General features: G+C 57.4%; 2 protein-coding genes across 5 annotated transcripts; one reads left to right on the forward strand and one right to left on the reverse strand.

The window, feature by feature from the left end:
- Positions 1 to 118: 118 nt before the first annotated feature.
- On the forward strand, positions 119 to 6849 carry ULK3 (unc-51 like kinase 3). Of its 4 annotated transcripts, none has more exons than XM_039238248.1 (16): positions 119 to 303; positions 987 to 1127; positions 1220 to 1340; positions 1870 to 1974; positions 2717 to 2860; positions 3069 to 3151; positions 3479 to 3634; positions 3776 to 3881; positions 4076 to 4116; positions 4345 to 4447; positions 4567 to 4631; positions 4716 to 4794; positions 4872 to 4912; positions 5294 to 5341; positions 5550 to 5616; positions 5735 to 6849. In XM_039238248.1, the coding sequence occupies exons 1-16, from the start codon at positions 202 to 204 to the stop codon at positions 5749 to 5751; spliced, it is 1419 nt and encodes a 472-aa protein (XP_039094179.1). In that variant the 5' UTR covers positions 119 to 201; the 3' UTR covers positions 5752 to 6849. The 4 variants fall into 4 exon arrangements, with proteins under 4 accessions (XP_039094179.1, XP_039094180.1, XP_039094181.1 ...); XM_039238249.1 differs by having other exon boundaries at positions 3569 to 3634; XM_039238251.1 differs by lacking the exon at positions 119 to 303 and adding an exon at positions 334 to 406.
- A 4327-nt stretch (positions 6850 to 11176) lies between these two features.
- Positions 11177 to 15919, reverse strand: CPLX3 (complexin 3). The gene is made up of 3 exons (XM_039238219.1): positions 15663 to 15919; positions 14380 to 14467; positions 11177 to 12690 (listed from the first exon to the last, which is right to left on the reverse strand). The coding sequence occupies exons 1-3, from the start codon at positions 15824 to 15826 to the stop codon at positions 12466 to 12468; spliced, it is 477 nt and encodes a 158-aa protein (XP_039094150.1). The 5' UTR covers positions 15827 to 15919; the 3' UTR covers positions 11177 to 12465.
- Between the last annotated feature and the right edge of the window lie 404 nt (positions 15920 to 16323).

Below are 16323 nucleotides of genomic sequence, written 5' to 3' on the forward strand. Positions count from 1 at the left end.
CCTGGGGGAGGCGGGGCCCGGGGCGGTGCGAGGCCTGTGCCCCGCCCGCCGCGCTGCAGTCCCGGAGGGCGGCGCTGGGGGCAGCGTGGAGTCTCCCGCCCCCCCCCGCCCCGTCCCCGGCGGCCGCGCGATGTGCCTGCTGGGCTGCGCGCCGGAACCCCGAGTCTGAAAGCAGGAAGCGGCAGGAGCGGGGCGGCCGGGATGGCCGGGCCCGGCTGGGCCCCCCCGCGGCTGGACGGCTTCATCCTCACCGAGCGCCTGGGCAGTGGCACGTACGCCACAGTGTACAAAGCCTACGCCAAGGTGGGTGCGGGGTGGTGCATCCCCGGGGCCGGGGAACCGACGAGGGCCGGGCTCCGGTGCCCGCTGGACCCCGAGCTAGTCAAGCTGGGCGTCCGTCCGAGAGGTGAGACGGTGACACGCGGCGTGCGAGCGGGAGTGGACCGCGGCCGGCAGCGTCCGTGTGTCTTGCAGTGGATGCGGTGGGAGCAGAGACTCGACTGCCACCCTTAGGTGTTAGACACAAACACACGCCCACGCAGCCTTGTTGTGTCTGGCGAGGCCGGTGGACAACTCGGTGGAGCCCGGGTGTCACTGGCTGAAGAACAGGCACAAAACAGGGAGGATACTTGGTGGGCTGGGAAAGAGTCTGCGACAGGGTTGTAGAAAGCTGGACCCAGTTAGGAAGCGGAGTGCGCTGGTCTAGAACACTGAATGACATGCCTTAGTGGGGGCACTCTAGAATACAATGGAACAGATTCTGGAATAGGGTTGGAGAACAGCAGACTGGGTGGGGAGGAGGGACGGAGGGGGAGGGGAGGGAGATTCCAGAATCCGGGTGCCTTCCTATCCTGAGAAGGGGAGGCTGGGAAGCCTGGAGCCCCGGTCTGACTGGGGATGCCCAGTGTTTGGGGGAAGAGGTGCAGAGGGAACCAGAGCTCTCTGGCTCCCTCAGGGCAGAACTGTCAAATCTCCTGTCCCCATAGAAGGACACTCGTGAGGTGGTAGCCATAAAGTGCGTGCCCAAGAAGAGTCTGAACAAGGCATCCATGGAGAATCTATTGACCGAGATTGAGATCCTCAAGGGCATTCAACACCCCCACATTGTACAGCTGAAAGACTTCCAGGTGCGGGCCTGGGGTGGGCCCCCTCCCCCCCCCCAAGGGAGCTGGAGAAAGGACATTCTCTTCAAGCTCTTTGTCTGCTTGTATAACCACAGTGGGACAGTGACAACATCTACCTCATCATGGAGTTCTGCGCAGGGGGTGACCTGTCTCGCTTCATCCATACTCGCAGGATTCTGCCTGAGAAGGTGGCTCGCGTCTTCATGCAGCAGTTGGGTAAAAGCCTCTGGCCCCAGCCTGACATCCACCCATCCCATGGTCTCTGCCCCTCTCAGCCCCCCACCCCAGGCTTAGAGCCCTTCTTAGCAGTTGCCTCTGTCCCAGCTTGGGTTTTTAGGGCCCCATCTTTCCCGTGTGCCTGTCCCTGGCTTAAGGATGCCATGAGAAACAGAGGAGTCCCCATGTGGGGGGGAGTCCAGGTTTCCACACATAGAACATAATATAAGGGACTCATAGAATGTTCCAGGGCCCATGGGTAGGACCCAAGTGCTTTGTCAAAGAAAAGAACAAGACCCTAAGTGTTGGGGAGGCTTCCGGGAGGGGGAGCTTGTGAAGAGGTCCCAGGGGGTAGGGGGCAAATTCTTAGAAGTGGCAGGAGCCTGATACTTAAGTATTAAAGCATTCAGTAGACCAGCCAGAGTGGAACTGAGGTTGTGCAGGCTTGAAGAGTCAGATGGGGAGGCGACAGACAGGTGGGACATGGACTTCTTTGACCTGTTACCCCACATGAGTCTTAACTCCCCAGCTAGCGCCTTGCAGTTCCTGCATGAACGGAATATCTCTCACCTGGACCTGAAGCCGCAGAACATCCTGCTGAGCTCCTTGGAGAAGCCCCACCTCAAACTGGCAGGTGTGTCTGGAAGAGCTGGGATGAAGGTTGGAGGGTGGGTGCACAGGGGCCTACCGTGGCCTGGGCTCACGCAGCAGCCCGGGTTTTCATGCGCCCTCCATTGCATCATCACACTGTGACGGGCTGAGAAGTGTAGCCCCACTGCCAAAACACAGGACTTTTCTTGAGCTTCCCACACTCGACTCCAGAAGTGGACTGGATGGGGGCAGGGCTCTGTGTAGGGGCAGGATCGAAACTCAGCGTGTGATGAGGGGAAGGGCTCAGTGTGTGAGCAGGGTCAGAACTTGGTCTTTCACCAGGATTGGGGATTGGGGTTCAGCCTATAACTCCCGAGTGTGGCAGTGTTGCGGGGAAGGGCGGCAGGAGGTGGCTGTGGCCCCTGATAGAATTTGGAAAAGAATGGACTTGAGGCTGGAGGCCAGAAAGCCAGGTGTAACAAACTAACCCCTAGTGGTCCCTTAGCCTCGTAGCTGATGCAGTCAAGGTGGGCTTCCTGGAAAAGGGTGCCTGAGGAGGCTGTGCAGGTAGGTGGGATTTATTCTGGCTCCTAGAGGAAGATGTAGGAGGGTGTTCTAGGCTGATCTGGAGTGACGGGCTGTGAGCAGAGGCTGCAGGGTAGGATTGATCCTGGTGGGCCTGGAGTGTGGGCTGAGCCCTGCCCTGGAACCCAGGGTGAGGCTTTAAAAGTCTGGAGGAGAAGCAGCTACCAGTGGAGCTCTGCAGCCTGGCCTCTTGCCCACAGACTTTGGCTTCGCACAGCACATGTCCCCCTGGGATGAGAAGCATGTACTGCGTGGCTCCCCTCTCTACATGGCCCCTGAGATGGTGTGTCAGCGGCAGTACGACGCCCGCGTGGACCTCTGGTCCGTGGGGGTCATCCTGTACGGTGAGAGCTCTGTCCCCCGCCCTACCCCGGGGCCTGCAGCCTGCACCCTGTGTCCTTGCTCCAGGCCTCAGTGGGCCACTCCCGAGGGGCCTAATGAATGTGACTCGGCGGGCCCCGGGGACCTGGCGCTGGGGGTATCTTCCAAAGGTGGGCCAGATCAGGCTTGACCCTGCCCCTTCCCAGCCTGCGCTCTGCCTCCCTTCCACAGAAGCCCTCTTCGGCAAGCCCCCCTTTGCCTCCAGGTCGTTCACAGAGGTGGAAGAAAAGATCCGGAGCAACCGGGTTATTGAGGTAGGTCTCGAAGGGCCTTGGCCCTCTGGTGGGCAGAGGGATTCAGGGCCCTGAGTTTGGAGACCTCACCACCAGCTGCACAGATTGTGGGCTCTGGGCCAGCTTGCAGTGCGGGGGCATCCTCTAGAGGGGTTCCGTATGGTTCCGGGAGCGCAGATCAGCTCATAGCAGGCAGCAAAGGGCTGGCTCGCGGATCGTTGTGCACGCCCCTCTGGGAGAAAAGCCAAGCAGGCCCAGGCCCAGCTTGGCACCCCCACGGTCCTGACAGGCACAGGCAGGGTGGAAGTGCTGGAGGCCCATGTAGTCTGTCCTCCGTCCTCCCCACAGCTCCCCCCGCGGCCTCCGCTCTCCCGAGGCTGCCGGGACCTGCTGCAGCGGCTCCTGGAGCGGGACCCCAACCGTCGCATCTCCTTCCAGGACTTCTTCGCCCACCCCTGGGTGGACCTGGAGCATATGCCCAGTGGGGAGAGCCTAGCACGAGCAGTGAGTGGGGTGAGGGCAGGTTGGGGGGCTGACCCATCTACCCCATTCGGTGGTGAACAGGGGATCTGCCCTTCTCTGTTTGTGGAGAGCACGGCGTGGGGGATGGGGGGCGGCGGGCATGACTGCCGATCTGTCCCCCAGACTGCCCTGGTGGTGCAGGCGGTGGAGAAGGACCAGGACGGGGACGCCGCGGCCGCTCTGTCTCTCTACTGCAAAGCTCTGGACTTCTTCGTGCCCGCCCTGCACTGTGAGTGCCCGGAGCCCCTGGGTGCAGCAGGGGTGGGGTGGCCGCAGCTGCAGTGGATGGATTCCAGAAGCAGCTCCCCACCCAGAATTTTGTGGGAGACAAAGCAGAGGGTAAATCTGGAACTTGGTCCTTCTGAGGATTCCAAAGAGTTTGATGCGGGGCAGACTCCTCATACGAACCCCTGCTTTCTACAGATGAAGTGGATGCCCAGCGGAAGGAGGCAATTAAGGCCAAGGTGGGTGAGGGAGTCTCCTGAAGGAAGCAGGTGAGGGATCCGGGGGCCTCTGCAGACAGGTTCCTTAGAGCCTAGAACCAGAACTTTCTCTCCTAGTTGAGCCTCAGTCGACCCCCTGACATGACAGCTTGGAGTAGTCTCTGAGTACCCAGAGGGAGAACTTGGAGGTGGGTGCTGGTGAGGGAGGGGGGCTGGGACGGCCCCTCCTCAGCCCCTTGCCTTCTGCAGGTGGGGCAGTACGTGTCCCGGGCTGAGGAGCTCAAAGCTATCGTGTCCTCCTCCAATCAGGCCCTGCTGAGGCAGGGGACCTCTGCCCGAGACCTGCTCAGAGGTAGGCCTGGCTCCTGGCCAGCAGCGTCCCGCCGGCCTGAGGGGGAGGCAGCATGGGGGGTTGTCCCTGAGACGAACCCAGGCTGCTCCCCTCACCCCGAGCCCTTGCCCTCATCCCAGAGATGGCCCGGGACAAACCTCGCCTCCTCGCTGCCCTGGAAGTGGCTTCGGCTGCCATGGCCAAGGTTTGTGCCTAGTGCGAGGGGTCCTGGTAGGGCAGGGAGAGTCCGGGCCATGACCCAAAATGACCTGTGTCCCTGTGGCTGCAGGAAGAGGAAGCTGGCGGGGAGCAGGATGCCCTGGACCTGTACCAGCACGGCCTGGGGGAGCTGCTGGTGCTGCTGGCAGGTGAGGCCCCCCGATCTCCACGCTCCCCCAGGCCCTGGGCGCCCGGCCCTCACCACATGCCCTCCCTCTCTTTGTAGCGGAGCCCCCAGGCCGGAGGCGGGAACTGCTTCACACTGAGGTGCCCACTGGGGTTGGGAGCACTGGGGGGCTTCCTCTCACCTTTTTACCCTGCTCCCGCATGGGGGACTGCCTCAGCTTCCCTTGGGGTATTCCGAGTCTAGGAGTCAGTCCTCACAGTCTTGGTAAATTGGTGGCCCTATGGAGCGCACAGGAGCTGGGGGTCAGGGCACTGGGACAGACAGGATCTGGGAACCCAGCAGCAGGAAGTGGGCTGGGCTGCCTCAGTTGGAAAGGCTTTCTGGAGAAGGGAGGGATAACGAGGCCCCTGGGTAAGGTGTTCTGATGGGGGAGAGGGCTGTGCGAGCGTCAGGAGTGAAGAGGAAAGCAGTTTGAAGGCCCCTGTGACCCTGCACCCCATGGGCGTGTCTTCCTTTGGCAGGTTCAGAACCTCATGGCCCGAGCTGAATACCTGAAGGAGCAGGTCAAGGTGAGCACGTGGGCCGGATGAGCTCTGCTCCCGGCCGGCTGTCCCCTGCGCCCCTTTGTGTGTCCCCCCGTCTAGTCTCTTTCTGAAGGTCTCCCCATTGCCATCTCTGCTCTTGGCACTCGCGTGCTCAGTGGCTCGGTGACTGCTTGGTGGCTCCCGTGCTGCCTCTGGCTGCCTCTCACCCCCATGCTGCCTTTCTGTTCCACAGATGAGGGAGTCCCGCTGGGCGGCCGAGAGCCTGGACAAAGAGGGGCTGTCGGAATCTGTCCGTAGCTGTGAGTCCTGCCCTGGGGTCTGACCCTCTACCAACGAGGGGTGAGGGCTGCGGGCAGCCCTGGGTTCTGCCTCTTTGCCACACACGTGAGACTGAATTTTTCCTTTTCCCCTCCACAGCTTGCACGCTGCAGTGACCCCAGAACGATGACTGGACGGCACAAGCCACCTGAAATTGGGGACACCCTCACCTAGACTGACGCCCAGAATTCTGTGGCCCTTTGCAGTGCTGTGGAGCAGCCTTCCTGGATGGGCAATTCTGAGACACCCCCCCATCCTGGGATCCCCCTCTTCCTCCCTCAGGGTACTCTGTGCTTCCCAGACCCTCATTGCCTATGTTTGTTTTGAGAACACTGGGCCTTGGCCCCTGGGGGAAGGGGAGCAGGACTCTGGGAGAAGTTTCCTTTCTATGACTTGTTATTTGGTGGTTGCTGGACCCTGAGCCTGTCAATTTGGGGGCATCAGGCTTCTGTTTTTGCTCTGGGAACAGGACAGGGAGCCCTCTGCAGGGCACTTCTGCCCTTGCCCCCTCCTCGTCAGCAGGCAGCTCTGCCTGCACCCACCCCTGCCCTTCCAGGGAGCCATTATTGCAACTCACTTCCCTCCTTGCACTGGAATGGGGCTCTCCAAGACCCCTCAGGGACCACCCACCCCACGGTATGCACTCCACAGAGCTCACCAGTCTTCCTGCCCACCTTCTCAATATTGTAAGATAATCCTTCAGACGTGAAAATAATGTACTTCGTATGGGTGGGCAAAGTTAAGAAAGCCATGCCTTGTTCCTGCTCGGGCACAAGGGGAGGCGTCCTCAGCCTTCATCCTTTGCCCCTATTTGCCACAGAGCTGGTTCTGGCCTGGAAGGGGCAGGCATGGGGGCCGCCTGACCCATCAGGCTGCCGAGGACCCGGCAGTCCAGGAGGTCTGATGTCGCTGCTATCCCAGTGTGTGGCCCTGGGTGCCTCCCTTCCTTTTTCTGGGCTTGGGTCTCCCTATCTCTCTAATGGCGCTGTTAATACCTCCTCAGCTCCCCATGTGGGCGTAGTGACTTTAATCTGGAGGAGAATGCACCCACGTGGAGTTACTTGGGAGTTCTTTTTAAAAAGTCCACAAGGATGTTGATGATCTCTAACCTTTGTGCCCTTCAGTGCCTCCTTGGAGCAAGAGGAGTCTGTCTTCCTTGCAGGAGGCTAGGTGTAAAGAATGTAATTCATGGTTTCTCTATTAAATTATTTTCTAAACTTGTGCCTCCCTTCTTGCTGGGGGAAAAACAAGAGAGGTAGCGTCTGTTCTCAGGCTGGGGCTGGAGAGGCCCCAGGAAAAGCTGGGAGACCTGAGGAAGGGCGGGGGAAGGCCCCAGACGGGACCCCTGGCCTCCCTCTCCCCGCTTTCCCTGAACCGGTGAGTGAGCAGTGAGCCGGACTGGGGCAAAGGGCGTCTTCTAGGATATCTTGTGCTCGTACCCAGCTCCCTGGGGCCCCGCACTCTCCCCCTACCAGGTCTCAGGAGCATCTTTGGGGACTTAAAGCCCATCCCCTGGGGCAGCAACCAAGGCAGCAGTTGCCTGGACTTCTCAGATACCACCAAGATGCTCAACTTTCCATACTGGAAGGGCTCAGAGGGACCTGATTTCCCCAAAGCCCTTGGCCTGGCCGTTGGGGGGCAGTGTGGAGCAGTGGCTCAGAGGGCAGAAGGCTTGGTTAAGACCTTGGCTCTGCCATTTGGCCCTGAAGGTTGGGACTCGTAGATGAGCCAATTTCTTGGTAAAATGAAGATGAATTGGGGCGCCTGGGTGGCTTAGTCGGTTGAGCGTCCGACTTTCGCTTGGGTCATGATCTCGCGGTTCGTGGGTTCGAGCCCCGCGTCGGGCTCTGTGCTGACTGCCAGCTCAGAACCTGGAGGCTGTTTCAGAGTCTGTGACTCCTTCTCTCTCTGACCCTCCCCTGCTCACGCTGTCTCTCTCTCTCTCCTAGAAATAAATAAAAAAATTAAAAAAAAAAAAAAGATGAAGATGAGCGCCTCATGGCAGTTTGTAAGGACTGAGTTATTGTGAGCCTGACACATGGTACGAGTTCAATAATGTTAATTTTTAGATTTAGGGAGAGGAATGTGGGATATTTCTGGGGACGAGCTGCACAAGAAAGCTTCAGTGAGAAAAATGAGGGGAAGGAAGGAGAAGAATGGTCGGACCCAGTGGGCAGGTGAATGGAGAAGACTGGATGGGAGAGAGAGAGTGGGAATGAGGAAGGGCAGGACTGAAAGATCAGTCGAACAGAAGGATGATGGGCTAGAAGGTTGGCCCAGAGACCCCACTGTGATACCTGCATTGGCTGTGTAAGAACAAGAGCCCGAAACTGTTACATGTGGGTGTGGAGAGGAGCGGCCTCACCTTGGGTATAGGAAAGGCCTGGGAGGCTGAGGCCAGTGGAGGAGGCCCTGAGGAAGGGCCCTTCCTGAGCAAAACCTGCAGATGACCTCTCGGCTGTCCTGTGTCTAAGCCACCTGCTAAGAAGGGAGGCAGCCCAGCCAGAGGAGGTGGGGCTCGCTCTCTAGTGTTCTCTTTGAATGGCAGAGACCTATGGGAAATATGCTATATATATATATATATATATATATATATATATATATATAGTCCTCCTAGGAAGTTTCCACCTCTCACCTTTATCACTTTGAAAGTGTGCAGAGCAGGGCAGATATGCCCCAGTGTCTGTGTCCCACACTCTGCCCTGTCCTCCACCTTTATTCAGTCCTCCAAGCCCAGAGCCAGCACCGGGCTAAGCTGGGGGACCACCTGAGCCTGGACCCCTCTCCCAAGGAGCCAGCCCTGGGAGAAGCAAATGGACCACTGGAGTAGACTGAGGGACCCCTGTGTCCCTGTGCCTGCTCTTTCTTTTGCTAAGTGGGGACATAGGACAGGACATCGAAAGTTGGTCCTTGCACAAGGTCATCCAGAAGAGCTCTTGTCCCCAGAAACCAGCTGCTGTCCCAGCCCTCACCCATTGGAGATAGCCCAACTGTGAGGGTGCGACATGAGGGGAGGGGCGTATCACTTTCTCTAGAGTAACTCATATCCACACTTGAAATCTCACAGACACACAAACACACAGACACAGGCCACAGGCAGCAGATAAACCAAAACAAGAAAGCCATGTTCAGGTTCACAGAACCATGCAGACCCCACGTGGATTTATGCTCATGATCACACACACAGAGGCATAGTTCCTGCTGAGTAAGGCTGAGGCAGCCTCAGTGCCACTGGCCCCCAGATCAGCCCATCCTGGCCCCCTTGCTCTCCCTGAGTCTCACCCCATAGGATTCTGGGAACAGCTAGGCCTGGCAGGCACAGGGTTAGAGGGAGGGGAGCAGGCTCTGTGGCTCCCTCCTGCTCCCCTCGCACAACTCCCCACCCCAACCCAGCCTCAGGCATCAGCTGGGTCAATAGGCACTGCCAGCATCTCAGGCTCAGCAAGTGAACATTCCCCCAAATGTCCCCAGTGCGTGCCAGGGGCCTCCATGTCTGAAGAGGTACCATCTGGCCAATGGGGGAAGGGGAGGTCCTCTGAACTCCAAGCCCCCTCCAAATCCCCTCACCCTCCCAACTTCTCCCTGGGGACCAGCTGGCCTCTGAAAGTCACTGCTTCCCTCTGTACCACTCCTTCTGAGAGCTAGGCCTGAGCCGTCTGGGTGTGTAGAAGGCTGAAGAAGGGGACTGCAGTTGGGCAGGGGTCACCAATCTTCCTGAAATCCCCAGTATTATGGGGCCAGAGAATCAGTGAGGGGAGCAGGCCGGCCATCTTTGCCATTGCTTTCTTCCTGAAAGCTGGGGGGGGGGGGCGCGCAGAGGCTGTGCGTCCCCTTTCAACATCTCCTGTATCCTCAGACTGCCTGCAAGCATGAGAGGATAGAAGGAGGGAAGGAAAACAAGAGAAAGGGAAAGTCCCAGAGAGGTAAATGGCTTACTCTAAACGACGGTGCCCTAATGACAGGGTTTTGATTGCTACGAACAGGGAAGTTTTGGGGCAAGTGGCTTTCTCTGTGGCCCTCACATCACACCAGGTGGGCGGACCAGTCACAGACAGAGTGACCCTCTGGACAGGCGGAAGCAGAACCAGGCTGGGAAGAGAGCAGTCATGTAGACAGACGCCGAGGGCTTGAGAGTGCGGGCCGGTACAGAGGAGGCCCCAGCGTCGCCGTCAGCCCCCAGCCGAGGGCACGAGTAGAGGCAGGTATGAGCCAGGAATGAGGCAGAAGGCGGGGAAGACAGAAATGAAGAGGACGTGGAACTGACAGAGAAACCCTGAGAGCAGGGGAAGGAAACGGGGAGGCAGGGAGAGGCCAGCAGCGCCTGGGGACCCCTTAGCCTGTCCTCCTCGTCCATCTCTGCCTGAGCCCCAGAGCTCACTCCTTGAGCCCCAGAACCTCCCCCCATTCCAGTGACACACAACTCGGGCCTTCCTGGGGTTCCCAGGCATGAGGAAGAAACCAATGTGAGGGCTCAGCTCCCTCCTGCCCCCTGACCCCAGGCCCCAACCAGCTCATTTTGTGAGGGTTCAGTGAGTGCTAACCGCCCGCCTCTGCATGGCCTGCCTCCCTGCCTCTTTCATTCCAGGTCCTGCAAACCACTGAGGGAAAAGGGGTCTGTCCAATCCCATTAGGCAGAAGGCCCCTGGAGGGTGGAGTGCTGACGTGGGGCTTGCCGCTGACGCTGCTGAGGAGGCCCACGCACCCCTCCCTTCCACACCCAGCCTGGGGCCCCAGCTTGGGTCTCCTCCAGCTCCCAGAAGGTCAGGATGGGTTTTTATCTAGAGTCTGCCCAGGGACCCAGGTCCAGAGATGCTCAGGAGAGAAGGCCCAGCGTCACAGTCTGAGCCTCCCCGTCCTGGACCTGTGTCTCTCCCGCCCCATCCGCACCCTCCTGATTCCTCATCCTCCCTTTCTTCTCTCTCTCCCACCTGCTTCTCCCCGCATTACCTACTGAACAGGTTTTGTATTTCTTGTCCTTATTTTACAAAGGAGACCTAATAGAAGCTTTGCCCTTGAAACCAAACCTCACACGGCTGTTCCGTCTAGAAATCTTGGCTAGCTTCCCCACAGGCTGGTGCTAAGCAGGGACACTTGGGGTTAGCCTGTAGCACCTTGGGGCTCAGGGCCCTTGGGTGGCCTGGTTGTGGAGCCTCCTGGTTGGTTTCCTGGGTCCCCCGCAGGTAAGGAGGATGAGATCTGGGCTCCTCATTCTTTTGTTAAGGAATGAGTTGTCATTTATTGATGGGCTACCCTGTGCCAAAGGCTTTCCAGAAAGCTTTAAAACACGAATTATTGGGGCGCCTGGGTGGCTCAGTCAGTTATGCGTCCGACTTCAGCTCAGCTCATGATCTCACGGTTCGTGGGTTCAAGCCCCGCACTGGGCTCTGTGCTGACAGCTAGCTCAGAGCCTGGAGCCTGTTTCAGATTCTGTGTCTCCCTCTCTCTCTGACCCTCCTTGCTCATGCTGTCTCTCTCTCAGAAATAAATAAAACATTAAAAAATTTTTAAACACAAATTATTATTATTTAGGGAGGGGGTGGTTCTTCATGTCACAGCAGGGACAACAGGCTCCGAGAGGGAAAGGGTCCTGCTCTAAGTCACGCAGCAATGCCAGGACTGGAAAGCGGTTGCCCCGTCTTCTTTTTGTTACACCTTCCATCTCCAAGGTGAGAAGGGGGTACAGGCGCAGTTGCCAGAGTCAGCTGTGATTGAGCCACAGCCCCTCCTGCAGTTCCAAGTAGTGACCCAGAGGCCTGGCCTTCCCCAGCTGCGTCCCCATCCAGCTGGCTGCCACATCCTCCTCAGAGCCCAGACCTAGTCCATCCGGCCCCAGGCTGGACCTGGTGCTTGGTCAGTGTGGGGACCCCGCCCTTGCCCAGGGACCCCAGAGGGTAGAGCTTTCTGGCATTCCTATGAAGCTACGGTTGAGGAGGGTCGTGGGGCTGTGAACCCCAAGATGAACCCCAAGACTCCTAGAGGTCCATAAGAAGTGAGAAGTTAGGTACATCATTTCAAATTTTTATTTTTTGCTGAGCTGAGAGAGGAGATCCAGCTATGGAATCCGGAGAGAGTTCTATAGGGACAGAACAGAAATTGCCTGGGCCTGGGTCCAGAAATGGCCTAGAGCCGCCTGGGCTACCGTTCAGTGCCAGCTTCATCCTTGGCGCTCAGCCCCTCACACAGCATCGCTCAGCTCCTGAGAGCCAGAGCTCACAGTACAATGGCAGCCACTTGAGGCTATGGCTACAGCTGCTGTCCTGCCCAAGGAGTAGTGTGGGGTTGGCTTCAAAGGCCAGGGAGGCCAAGCCAGAAAGTGTTAGAAACTCCCCAGTCCATCCCCATTTGAGAGGTGATGAAATGAGACCCAAGAAGAGCAGTGGCTTTCTCAGGGAGAGTGAACGTGGAGGCTCAACCTTGGGGCTCTTGTCTCCTGAGGGTGTCTGCCCACAGACCCTGTGTGAGTGTGTGAGTGTGTGTGTGCGCATGTGTGTGTGTGCACGTGTGCCAGGATGCAGCTGTGATTGTATGTGTGATCCTGTGTGCAGGAACTTGGGGCGATGGCCAGAGAGGGACGGGCCTATTCCTATCAGGGCTGAGTAGACAGGGTGGGTCCTGAGGAGAAAGGTGGGGAATGGGGACTTTGTTCCTGGTGGAGACAGAGGGACCAGAAGGCAGACTTGGGCCACAGATGGGAAGGGTCCTGAGCTAGCGTGGGACAGGGGAAACAAAACTAAGATGGGGTAGGGGTCCCTGGACATTGGGACATGCTCTTAGCCCTCATTTGGGCTCAGCCCTCTGGTCACCCCAGTGGGCAGCCCCAGAGGAAGTAGTCACATGATGCAGCACTTCTCAGCTGATTGCTTGAGGTCCCCCAGTGTGGCCTGGGCCTTGTCCTTGAGTGAGCCGAGGTCTAGGCCAGGGAGACTGGCCAACTGCCCGAGGACGGAGGCCCTCTCCTCCTCCTCCTCTGTGTCCTCCTCAATCATCTTGGCCAGCTCCCGGGGCAGCTCCACGTCTCCACCTGCCATCTGAATCTGGCTCTCATCTGTCTCGTTCTGAAGGGAAGAGGGGAGGGTGGAGTGCGGTTGGAGGTCTGTGAAGACCCAGAGTCGAAGGGACAGGGAAGAGGGAAGAGGTCTGGACTGGGCTAACAGCCCCTAGATTTTTCAAGCTGAATGTTCATGTGAGTTCAGTGCCCCCCAACCCCCAACCCGAGGATCAAAGTTTTGACAACTTGGACATGGAGACCATGCACTTTTATACCACCTTACTTCACTCTGAGATACTGAAGACACTGGCATCGTGAATAAAACAGAATGAAAATGCTTAGGAGTCAAACTGTTCTAATCAGCCAAGTCACATGCTGACTATCGTTAATTACACTGGAGGACGTTACTGATAATAGTCATGGGTACAATTTATCAAATGCCTACTGTATGGCTGACATCCAAAATAACCCTTTGAGATGGGTATTGTTATCTGTATTTTACAAGCAAGGAATTGAGGCTCAGTTTAAGTAAATTACTCAATTTAAGTTAGTAACTTGTGCAAGGTCACACAACGAGGAAGCACGGACGTTCGTTTTACATCTACATCATGGATTCTGACATCTGTGTTCTCTTTATACAACACCTACTGACTGCCATTGCACTTCTCTTTCCCTGTGGGGACCCTGGGGCTTTCCACTTTGTGTCCTATGCAGTTACAGCCAGGTCCTCCCTCCTCTACTAGACTCAGAGTTTCCTGATGTGGCAGGAGTTGTGTCTCATAATAAGGCTCGTGCAAGCATTTGAGGAATGACTCCATTCCTGGTAGGTTCTTTTTTTTTTTTTTTTTTTTTTTTATGACTTCATTCTTAGCTGGGTTTAACTCAGTAGCTTTCCAGGCTTTCTGGACTGCTTTTCCCTCTGAGAGACTTCCAGAAGACTGGTGCCCTGTGGAACATCAGAGGCAGCCAGGGGATCAGTAAACATTTGTTGAATGAGTGAATGTAATGTTCACATTGATTTTTCAATTCAAGAGGAAGATTCTAGGCACTGGGAGTAGCTTGTGCCTCAGTTCCCTCCTTGGGAAACACTTACATGCCCTCTACTGCTGCAGTGCCTATGGGGGATGTCTTCCTGGTCACTTGGCCAACCAAGAGGTATTTTGCTCTCTGCAGACAGACTTCATACCCTGGAAGCCAGCCAGGAGTCCAGTATTCACAGCCTTGAGCTCTGACCCCAGCTCCACCACTAGCTGGCTGTGTGGCCTTGACAAGTCCTTCAACCTCTCTGAGCCTCAGTTTCCTTATTTGGAGTGTGCATGATAGCTACCTGGAAGCGTTATTGAAGGGTTACATAAGGGCATGAAGGTCAAGTGCCTGGCACATAGAGGGTGCTGCATTCTTTTCCCCACCTTAACCTCCATGGGTGTTCAGGAGCTCCGAGTGTACCCAACCCTTGGGTAAAATCTACTGACTTCTGCTTCTTCATCTGCTTGGGCCTGACTGGGGGTTGGAAGGATGGTGGGGTTGGGGGGGAGAAGGGGCCTCAATTGGCTCTAGAAACAAAAACCTATCAGTCTTGGGAAGACTGGGCTTCCAGGCCTTTGAGTCAGAGAACGAAGGATCCAACCAAGAACTCCATGAGTTTTCCATGAGTTTTAGGAGCTGAAAGTTGTGGTGCCCAGAGTCAGGAGAAAGAGCGAGGAGCCCCAAGCTCAGGGTCCCAGATGTGCCTGCCAGACCAGGCTCCTAAGCTTACCTTAGGCAGCCGGTATTTATCTCGGAAGTGGCTCCGCAGCGTGGCCCGCTCTGCCTTCCTCTGCGTGAACTGCGCGTCCCGCTCCATCCTGGGGGGGGGGGGAGGGGGCACCGGGGCCAAGTCATCTCAAGGGCTGAGAGAATGGGCGAGGTCTGCGAGGAAAGGGCCGGAGAGGAAAGGGCCGGAGGGGTCCTCGTGTCCCAGTGCGGACTGTTTTGCTCCAGCCAGCTGGCCTGTGTGTCGGGAGGGCGCTCTGACCTGGCCGGCCTCGGCCAGTCTTTGCTGCCTCTCCCCCCATCGTAGCTGTCCTTTGTGTCTCTGAACCGGCCACTGGACTATTAGGGCTGGAGAGCCAGCCAGTCTGGCTCACTCTGCAGACCCTAATATGTGTCTCTTTGGGCCTCCAGCTCCACCTATCTTTTCCCTCCCTGACAGATTGTGTCCTGTGAGAGTAAGTATTCGGGACAGACTTGGGCTTACGTCCTGGCTGCACTACCACTTTCGGTATGTCTTTGGATAAGTCATTTATTTTCCTCTTTTGCAACTCACAGAACTGTTTTCAGGATTATGCAAAATAAGAGCTAATATTTAATGATTTATTATGTGCCAGGCACTGTGTTATGAAGTTTACATGTGTTAAATAATTTAATCTTTTGAAATATATAAGGCATGCTTTATGATTACCATCACCACTTTACAGAAGAGGAAATTGAGGCACAGAAAGGTTTAAGTAACTGGCTTAAAGTCATCCAGCTAAAAAGATACAAAACCTGGATCTGAACCTAAGCAGCCTACCTCTGGGGTCCAGCCCTCCATCCCGCCCCAGCTGCCTCTCTGTCTCAGCACTGCCTGGCACACAAGAAGACATTGAGGTTCAATATCTCTGAGTGCCCCATCTCAAGATTCTGCGCCCCTCAGATTCATCACTTTTCTCAGAGCCTCAGGCTTAGAAGAGCTCCAGTTGGAAGATGCAGCCGGCTAGCGCCGGATCGGATTAAGAGATTACTTGTTTCATCAGAATGCACGTGCCCCCACCCGATCCCAGGTCCTTATTGCCCCTGCCCCCACTCCCTCTGGGCCCAGAGTAGGAAGCTGGGGTCGGGTCCTGGGTCTGAGAAGGGGTGGCTCTGGGGGCAGCCTAGAAACCACAACCCAGCCTCTTACCGCATCTAGAAAAGTAGTGTGAGAGGGCTCAGGGTCTGAAACCGCCCTAGAGGTGGGCAAGGTGGCTGGAGGGGGTTGGGAGGGGGAGGTCGTTGGAGCCAGGAAGGGATCCCACTCACTTCTCTTCCACCAGTTGCTTCTGATACTCCTCGTACTCCTCTCGGCTCATGCCCTGCGCTTCGGCCGCCGATTTGTCCCCGTCCCCCTTGTCCTCGCCGCCCCCCAGGCTCCCGGTGAGGTTCTTCAGCTGGCCGCCTACCATAGTCTTCACCATGAACGCCATGGTCTTCGCTGGCCCTGGCACCGGGCGGCGGGCGCCAGGCACGTCCGCACCTACTTCAGCACTGGGTCTCTCGGACGGCTCCTGCCGCCGGCCCGCGCCCCACGCTCTGAGCCTCCCGCTGCCCGCCCCCGCCCAGTCCCGCCCCCACCTCCCCAAACCCCTCCTCACGGGGGGCGGGGGGCATGCACGGGGCTGAGGAGGCTGGACCACGTGCCCGCTCCGCACTCCCGCCTCCCCCACGTGCCTCCTTCAACGCCAAGCTCCGCCTGGGCATTGCTGACAACGGATTAGGGCTTGCGCGGGGTGGGGTCGCTCCCCAGGGAGAGGGGCTGCACTGATGCGCGTCCAGAACCCTGTTTCCTACTCTCCCCCCATTTCCTCCTTTCCCAGGTCGCTGATGGCCAGGATTTCAGCTGGCAGATCCAAGTGGCAGCAAGGGGCAAAGATCCAGTCCTGGCCCCTACACCATCCTCCCCACTCCGCTGCCCCAGCAGCTG

Source organism: Hyaena hyaena, unplaced genomic scaffold (assembly GCF_003009895.1).
Source record: "Hyaena hyaena isolate Hyena2069 unplaced genomic scaffold, ASM300989v1 scaffold_137, whole genome shotgun sequence".
Taxonomy (NCBI): domain Eukaryota; kingdom Metazoa; phylum Chordata; class Mammalia; order Carnivora; family Hyaenidae; genus Hyaena; species Hyaena hyaena.

What these genes read in the sequence shown, in the direction of transcription:
- ULK3 (XM_039238248.1), top strand. Translation starts at nt 202, where the DNA reads ATGGCCGGGCCCGGCTGGGCCCCCCCGCGGCTGGACGGCTTCATCCTC. An exon ending in CTTCGTGCCCGCCCTGCACT is followed by an intron (nt 3,882 to 4,075) that starts GTGAGTGCCCGG and finishes TGCTTTCTACAG; the next exon opens with ATGAAGTGGATGCCCAGCGG. An exon ending in CTTCGGCTGCCATGGCCAAG is followed by an intron (nt 4,632 to 4,715) that starts GTTTGTGCCTAG and finishes CTGTGGCTGCAG; the next exon opens with GAAGAGGAAGCTGGCGGGGA.
- CPLX3 (XM_039238219.1), bottom strand. Translation starts at nt 15,826, where the DNA reads ATGGCGTTCATGGTGAAGACTATGGTAGGCGGCCAGCTGAAGAACCTC. An exon ending in AAGCAACTGGTGGAAGAGAA is followed by an intron (nt 14,468 to 15,662) that starts GTGAGTGGGATC and finishes CCCCCCCCCCAG; the next exon opens with GATGGAGCGGGACGCGCAGT. An exon ending in ATAAATACCGGCTGCCTAAG is followed by an intron (nt 12,691 to 14,379) that starts GTAAGCTTAGGA and finishes TCTTCCCTTCAG; the next exon opens with AACGAGACAGATGAGAGCCA.